General features: G+C 30.7%; 1 protein-coding gene across 1 annotated transcript; it reads left to right on the top strand.

Annotated features, from left to right (window-relative positions):
- The first annotated feature begins 1,019 nt into the window (after nt 1-1,019).
- Nucleotides 1,020-4,029, top strand: LOC103308802 (zinc finger MYM-type protein 1-like). Its single transcript, XM_008182862.1, has 7 exons — nt 1,020-1,031; nt 1,117-1,283; nt 2,618-2,801; nt 2,908-3,087; nt 3,214-3,487; nt 3,573-3,734; nt 3,836-4,029. Exons 1-7 carry the CDS (start codon nt 1,020-1,022, stop codon nt 4,027-4,029), a joined length of 1,173 nt encoding a protein of 390 aa, XP_008181084.1.
- The last annotated feature ends 4,490 nt before the right edge of the window (nt 4,030-8,519 follow it).

Consider the following 8,519-nt stretch of genomic DNA (forward strand, 5'->3'; position numbering starts at 1 on the left):
CGATTTGAGGCGAGAATGAGCTATTGGTTATTGATAAGCCTATGGCAGAAAAGGATTTGTTTGTTGAGCCGTGTCTGGTGTATTCTCCGGTGTTGAGTAGAATTAGTTTTCCAGAAATGTTTCGATAGTTTTGCCTCTAAGGTCAGTATGGTTTGAACCCCACAATATTTGTGACTGTTAAAATCTCCTAAGAGAAGGAAAGGTTTGGGCAATTGTTGAATGATTTGGTTAAGGTCGTGAACAAGTAGAGCGGTGCTGTCGGGTGTATATATATATATATATCCCATATGCATATTGGGTTTTTGATATTAATAATGACGGCTATTACTTCTAATGGAGATTTAATTTGGTTTTCTTTACTTTAGATAAGGTTTGAAACATAGGTAGCCACACCATCACTAGCACGAGCAGCATTTTGACGATTTTTGTAGTACCCGTCGTATCCACGTAAGGGAAAATCTTGGTGGGATTTTAAGTTAGTTTCTTGAAAGCAAAAAGCTATTGGTTGAATATCGGTGAGGTGTTTAAAGAGTCCATTGATGTTCCATTAGATAATTGTATTCATTTTTAATGTATTTTTATAAGTTATGGAATGGGGGGGGGGGGGGGGGGGTGGTGTTTTAGGTCAACTATGTGTGTGTTATATTGTTTGAGTTTGACTTATGCAGGGTTTTGTTGAGAAGGTAGTGCTTGAAAAATAAGTTGTGCTAACTTTGATAAACGTGTTTTGAGTTTACCATCTTTTACTATTTCTCGGATTAAGTCTAGTAAGTCCATATATCAGAGATGATATATCAGTATTTGCATTTTCAGCTAGCGTGTGGATGTTCATATATTTGAGAGTGAAATTATCTAGGATGTATCTGAATTGAAGAAAAGTGATTGGTAAGGTATCTTTGGTAGTGAAAAATTCTTCCACTGTTTTTAGGCTCTCTTCGTAAGGTTTTTCTGTTTGTCTGTTGGACAAATTTGAGCGCGATCGAATTTTGGGTTTTCTGGTGGCTATTGCTTTGTGTGAAATGATCGTGGAAGTATTTAGGTTTTTTCGGTGAGGTGGGTGGGTTTGAGGATGATGATTCGGAGAAAGGTCTTTTATATGTCTCGTTTGGAGAATAGTCGTGGGATATTTCATGGGTGTTATTTATTGGTGAAGAGAACTCTGGTTCTTTGGTCCATTCCGAAATAGTTTTTCCAAGAAGTTCTGAATCAAGTGGTGGGAGAGTATCTTCGATTAGTACTTCAGCGGTAATATCCAGAATGTTGGTTGCATTAGAATCGGACAAGTAATCACTTTTAGATTTATCTCCGGTATTTTTTTTACAGTTGGCTGTTGTGTAACCAACCGATTTACATAAAAAACAAGTTATTTTGTCGTCGGTAAAAATACTGACAACACGATGTCGGTCCTCAAAATGGGATACACCTCTGACCAAAGCATGAACTAGTCTGACCTAAACGTTGGAGTACCACCCGTAATGACAGTGGCAGCTAGGTCCACTCAGAGGACAAACAAATGATTGGCGCCGGAGTCTGGAGGACCCGACTTAGCGACGTCCAGTAGGTAATATGATTTGATAATTATATAACCCCTGCACGCCGTACCATACGAGTAATGAATAAACACAAGGGCACCATGCCCAACCTTAACACCTCTACTAATAAATATTCTAACCCCAATCGCTCAAATCTCAACATCTCATCTAAATCAAGTCAACCATCACCACCCAAACAAACAATTAAAACATTTTTGACTCGTCGTCCATCCGCAATTACAGCCACGGCGGTCACAATTTGTAATACTCGCACCTATAACAAGAACATTACACCCTCCACCTCTTGCGCAATGCAAGCCGATAACACGCACGCCACAGCCGCTATCGCGTCTCACACTAATTACGATAACCAGTTCACTGCCATTATTAGTACATGCCTCCAGTACTCCATTATACAACAACACAGATAAAAATATAAATTTCGCAACTGTCGCTGTCATGGAAAAGACACCGAGCAGGGAACATGCTATCGTATTTAATTCAATAGACGGTGTACCTCAAATACAATACATTTTAGCGATTGGAAAAATAGTACAACCCAAAACATACAATTTGTATCTAGAATATCAAATAATCGTTTTTGTATTTTTTGTCTAATAAAAAGTGGCGCAAATAGGTGGGGGGGCTTGGGGGGACTTAGTCCCCCCAAAATTTGTAATAGTCCCCCTAAAAATGTTCAGCACTTTTAAAATTTTTTTGTTCTTCAAAAATAGAAAATACTGATTTACGAAACAATGTATGAAAAATGTTCTTCAGCTGAATTATTTTCACAAAACAAAAAATACGTCTTGGTTTTTATTTTTATTGGTTAGTGGCAACACTGTGTTATAACGTTACCATCATTTTATTCTGTGCCAGTCATGTGTTTATATATCTGTGGTGCCGCCTTTGATATAATGATATGAAGTTTTGAGGTTATGACTTATAAGCTATAACGGACGAATTATAATTATAAATAATTACTATAATTTATTTAGTACGTTTTTTATTAAACTCTGTACTCTCACATTTAATATGAGTAAAAAATTGTTTGATATCTTTAATAAAATAAATAATAAAACTAGTGAAACACCAATTGAAGATTCTGTCGTTCATAAAAACGAAAAGCCGAGTGATGACTGCAACATTACATTTAATGATAATTTATCTGTTACCGATAATGAAACAAAAAGAAATACTTCAAATTTTGAACTTAACAATCTCGATTTGGGTACTATTATTTCAGGACCAGTTCAACCCATATTAAAGGTATTTATTTTACTATTTAGTAACTGTATATTTTATATGTATTAAGAATTAAGATTACCTGCACACATTTGGAATGGCTTGATTATGGTAATACTTATGCTATTAGAAATATCCTACTACAAAATTTGGTGACCAGAATCGAGCGTTTTCTGCAAGCTACTTTGCAAAATTTGATTGGTTGGAGTACAGTATAATTAATGATGCAATATATTGCTTTGCTTGCCGCAACTTTAGTACTGCTTGTAGTGAAGATTCATTTATTCAAGGTTTTAGAAATTGGAAAAAAGCAAGTGTTTTTCTCTGTTAATTTATTCTGTTTATATTATACTTGTATAATATAAATAAATCATTTAGGAAAATTATATTGTTCAATAATTGTGATTATCAATGTATAATTTAAAAATTATATTAGCTCTATGGTAGTCGAGGTTCTGGAAAAAATAAGCAAACTAAACTTGAAGCTCATGGTTCAACCAAGTTTCATAATACATGTATGACTAAATGGACTGCATACAAGGCAACTAAACTTTCAGGAAGTGTTCATACTCAATTATCTAATGCTCATAAACAACAAATTGTGGATAATAGAAATTATATTAAAACAATAACAGATATCATACTGTACTTGGCACGTCAGGGTCTAGCATTTAGGGGACATGATGAGAGATTATGTTCAAACAACCAAGGTATATATTTTTTTTTTATTTCTATTTAAACTAGTAAATTAAAAATTAATTTTATTTATTTATCAATTTATATTTTTATGCTTAGGAAACTTTAAAGAGGCCTGTAAACTATTTGCTAAACATAATGCTCAGTTTGCTAATTATCATAATAATACTATTAACTATGGAAGTTGGTTGATTCAGAATGATATTGCCAATATTTGTGCTCAACATGTTAAGAACTCTATTATTGATGAAGTTAAGAGTTGTAATATGTACTCTATTATGTGTGACGAAGCCAGGTGAATAATATATAATTACTATTTCACTATGACAATTTTGATTTTATTTTGATTTTAACAATCCCAGTTAGTTCATCTACATGCGAGCGATCTTTTAGTACAATGAGAAGAGTCAAGACTTGGCTCAGAACCACCATGGCTGAAGATCGTTTTAGTTCTTTGGCTTTATTAAACATTGAAAGGGATTTATCAAACAAAATTGATTCTGAAGTAATTGTCAATAAATTTGCGGAACAAGACCGAAAGATTGTGCTAAAATAAATTATTTTGTATTGTTTTTAGTAGGTAATTAAGTAATGTAAAACATTATTAATAAACTATCAAGTTTTTGTTAGTATTTGTATGAAGTTAATTTAATGAATTTTACACAGTGTGATTTTTTATGAAGAGGCTCCTCTTTTATATTTTTGAAAATTTATAAAAATTTGTGGGACTTCAGTCCCCCCAAAATAATTGAGCTAGTTGCGCTTCTGCTGTGCCGTGTGTGAAATTTGTTATTTTATTCTTTTATTGTAACCAGTGTTCATTGTTCAAGTGTACACTATTTATTTATGATGTTAACAAGAAAGAAAAAAATACTTAACGAAATAAATGATGACTGTAAAGGTAAGATACATTTTTATAATATTTAACTACCTATGCCAGATGTAATCGTATAGAAATTAAAATTACACATGGACTTAAATGTAAGAAAAAATATCGGATACGTGAAAACTATAGGTTAGGTATATATTTTTATTTTTTTATTAATATTGACAGTTGATTTCTTTCACGTAATAACATAGGTGATATCTAATATTTTAAAAACTACTGAGAACTTAACCATTTACGATTTAGGTACCCTTCAGGCTTCAAACACCATGTAAAGTAGTCAATAAATAATCACTGATAGGTAGTATACAGGGTGATTCTTTTAAGTGGGTACACTAATTATCTCAAAAAGTATTAACTTTTTTTGATTTTTTTTTTTTTTAAACTTCTAGGTTTATGTTTTTCTAAAACCGTATAATATTTAAATTTTTTTCACCCTTATATTTATTAGTGAAATCACTATCAACTTTTGATTTTCAAATTAATTTAAACATTTTGAATGAACGATAGCAACTTATGATTTCAAAAAAAAACAGTATAGGTAATATAAATTATTGTAAAATTGTATGGTTTCTATACTTTTATAACTAAGCAAATGCAATTAGTAATAAATAATAAAGAACACAAAAACTCTTTGAAAATGTACATAATATGTTTTGTTTTTATAATATTGTTCAATGTATCCACTAATAACCGCGCAAGTAAATTGTATAAGACCATGATTTTTGTAACGTGTTGCTGGGAATAACTCGATCATTTTTTAATTATTATATTATTATACTTCTATAATTTTGTCACTAAGATCATGCCACTATGGGTCTATAAAATTCACTTGTGCATAGTAGTTCATCAAGGATATATTGTCATATTGAACAATATTGATTGCATTAAGAAATTTGTGAAAATCGCAAGTACCTAAATTTTTTTATTATTCCTTTCCCATTTGGCTGGGCGATCCATTGCCCATTGGTAGCCGGGTGGGCCGGACCGACACTGGTAGTAATGATATTATTTTAACATCAAATATATTTTTTTGGCAAATTGGGTATTAGAAGTTAAAGAATTATAATAACAGTTACTTAAAAATAGTTAGAAACCCTAACGGCCACATAAATCTTGTGATTTCGTTCCTATGCACATTGCATAGTGCATACCCTGCATAATGGAAAATCTGATACTGAATATAATATTGTTGGAGGTTAATAAATATTTTTTTTTAAATATAATATTAAATTTATTTATTTCTTACTATAATTAGAATGGATTGGTGTTCAATTTAAAGATGATGGTGTTTTGTATATGTGCCCTTTATCTCCGATACTTAAAAGTAAAAAAATTGGTACTTATACAATGATTAAATGGTCTGATGGATTCAAGTACAAGGCAAAATTATTGAAACGAGGAAGTAAATATACATTTTCATAATTACATTATAACTTATAAGTGCATAATACAATATTTTTAATTTTCTACTTTAAATTATTTTAAGCTAAAGAAGATGTTCAATTTTATATTAATTCACTTCAAAAGGGACAAAAAAAAATCAAAATTAAAAATAAATCGAATAAATTAACCATTTCAATACAAAATGTAGCATTGGTAGAAAAAGAAAAAAATCATTAATCCAAGTAAACAGAATTAAACCATTTTGAGGACCAAGTTATCATTAGTCTCAATTATGTTACCTAATTTACATTTTTTTTTTTTTTATTAGTTGTTTGTGATACAGCATACACTTTGAATGAAGATTATGATTTTGTAGCTGTACAAGACAAAATAATTGTTGATAAAGCAATTGATGTCGATGACAATATCGAACAAAACAAAACGTGTTTAAATTACATGGGTGATGGTACAACATTAGTAGAAAAAGAAAATATCATTAATCCAGGTAAATGGAATATTAAATAATTTTAAGGACTACCTAAGTTATAATATCAATTATGTTACCTAATTTACATTTTTTTTTGTTATTAGTTGTTTGTGATACAGCATACACTTTGAATGAAGATTATGATTTTTTAACTGTACAAGACAATACAATTGTTGATAAAGCCAATGAAGTCCATGACAATATTGAACAAAGCAAAAAGTGTTTCTTGAATGATGGTACAGAATTGGAAGAAAAAGAAAAAATTGTTAATGCTGGTGCAGGTAAATTGAGTATTATATAATTTTGAGGACACCAAGTTATTTTTAATCTCAATTATGTTACCTAATTTACATTTTTTTTTTTTTTTATTAGTTGTCTGTGATACAGCATACACTTTGAATGAAGATTATGATTTTGCAACAGTACAAGACAATACAATTGTTGATAAAGCCATTGATGTCTATGACAATATCGAACAAAACAAAACGTGTTTAAGTTACATGGGTGATGGTGCAACATTGGTAGAAAAAGAAAATATCATTAATCCAGGTAAACTGAATTAAATTTAAAATTATTAAATTATTTGTACGATTAATAGTTACATTAATTTTGTTTTATTTTTATTTTATATTGATAATAGTTGAAACATTTGACCAAAATTTGATCAACATTCAATATGATATAGCGTCAGAGTTTATTGAAGAACAAAATAAATCCCAGAGTAGTGAATTAAATAATCCGGAAGTTACAGAGGAAGGTAAAATATAATATTATATTATATAATTAATAATAATACACTTAAATAAATAAATATTTAAAACAATTTTGGTGTTAATTTGTAGCATATTTCAAGATTAATCAGTTTTAAAATATCGAGCCTGATAGTACCATGTCCATAAATAATAGATATCCGGGTAAATGTAATTTAATTTATATCATAAAATTAAATAGTACTTCAGGTTTTACATAATTAAAATTATTATTCATATTAGTGGTTTAATATTTTCAACAGGTTTACGTTATAATCAGAAAGCAACTCAAAGTTATGTTATAAGTAATTGTTCTTCCGAAGATTTGTATGTAGATTCAGGATCTGAGTACATACCTTTTAAAGAAAACCAAAGTTTTAAAGACATTGATGACAACAACACATCAGTTTCCTCAGGAATTGAAGAGTTTATTGAAGAGGTTAAAGAAATTGATAATTCTAGTACCATTGGAGAAAAAAACATATTAAATAGAAGTAACTTATCAATATTGTCAAAAAATTGCAAACCCTATAACTTTAATGGTAGTGTAGAAACGAGTAAAAAAAAAAGTATTTTGAATAAACGAGCGTGGGATAAAACTGACCATTGTGTATATTGTGAAAAAGACGTCACTAATTTTACCCGACATATTTTACGTAAACATAAAGATGAAATAGAAGTAGCAAAATATGAATCATTACCAAAAGGATCCAAGGAGCGAAAATTTGAAGCAGACACCTTAAGGAAGAAAGGAAATTTTTTAAGTAACGTTGGAGGAAATAAAGTAAAACCTGTTCGTCGCCCTAATGAATTAAAAGGAATCCCTTGCGCTAACAATTATTTTCCCTGTACATTTTGCTATGGAATGTTCGAGAAGAAATATCTATTTAGACATATGAAGATATGTAAAAAAAATAAAGAAACACATGCAGGTAAAGTTAGTGCTATGGCTGCAGGACAAAATATGTTGCTTGTATTCAATGATAGTGATAATGATTTTGTTTGGGCAGCAGGTCCGAAGTAAGGAGATTACGGTTTCCTGCTCCACCGATATTTGTAAAAATGTGAACCGGAAGAAAAGGAGACAAAAAAGAGAATTTGATGACACGATGTAAATGGTATTAATTTTATTCTCCTACCGTCTTACAACTATAACAATTAAGTGGCTAGGGGTGGGAGCTTATGACTAAAATAAATCACTACAACACAGAAATATTGTAAAATAGAAAAATAATTATATGGGTAACGTTACGTGACCCTGGAATGCAACGACGTGGAGTGTTGTGACCCGTGAAAATGGTTGACGAGCTCCCGGCGTGAATGACAGCAGCACCGGTGGACAACTCGTGTACGTTGATGCACCCACGAATACAAACGCTCGGTAGGACGCCTATAAAATTCCGGAATATAACAGCAGGAGAGTAATAATTGAGGAACTCAAATTCCGGACTATAAAATTAATAGAAATTAATATGTTAAGTATACAAACCGAATTGAAATCTAAGTTTACAGAATGTAATCTTGAGGAAAAAAAGTAA

Source organism: Acyrthosiphon pisum, unplaced genomic scaffold, assembly GCF_005508785.2.
Source record: "Acyrthosiphon pisum isolate AL4f unplaced genomic scaffold, pea_aphid_22Mar2018_4r6ur Scaffold_21153;HRSCAF=23173, whole genome shotgun sequence".
NCBI lineage: Eukaryota > Metazoa > Arthropoda > Insecta > Hemiptera > Aphididae > Acyrthosiphon > Acyrthosiphon pisum.

Excerpts from the sequence above, each read along its gene's own strand:
- LOC103308802 (XM_008182862.1), top strand. Across the intron at positions 1,284-2,617 it reads GTTGCATTAGAATCGGACAA|TGAAACACCAATTGAAGATT; the intron begins GTAATCACTTTT and ends TAATAAAACTAG. Across the intron at positions 3,088-3,213 it reads GTTTTAGAAATTGGAAAAAA|CTCTATGGTAGTCGAGGTTC; the intron begins GCAAGTGTTTTT and ends AAATTATATTAG.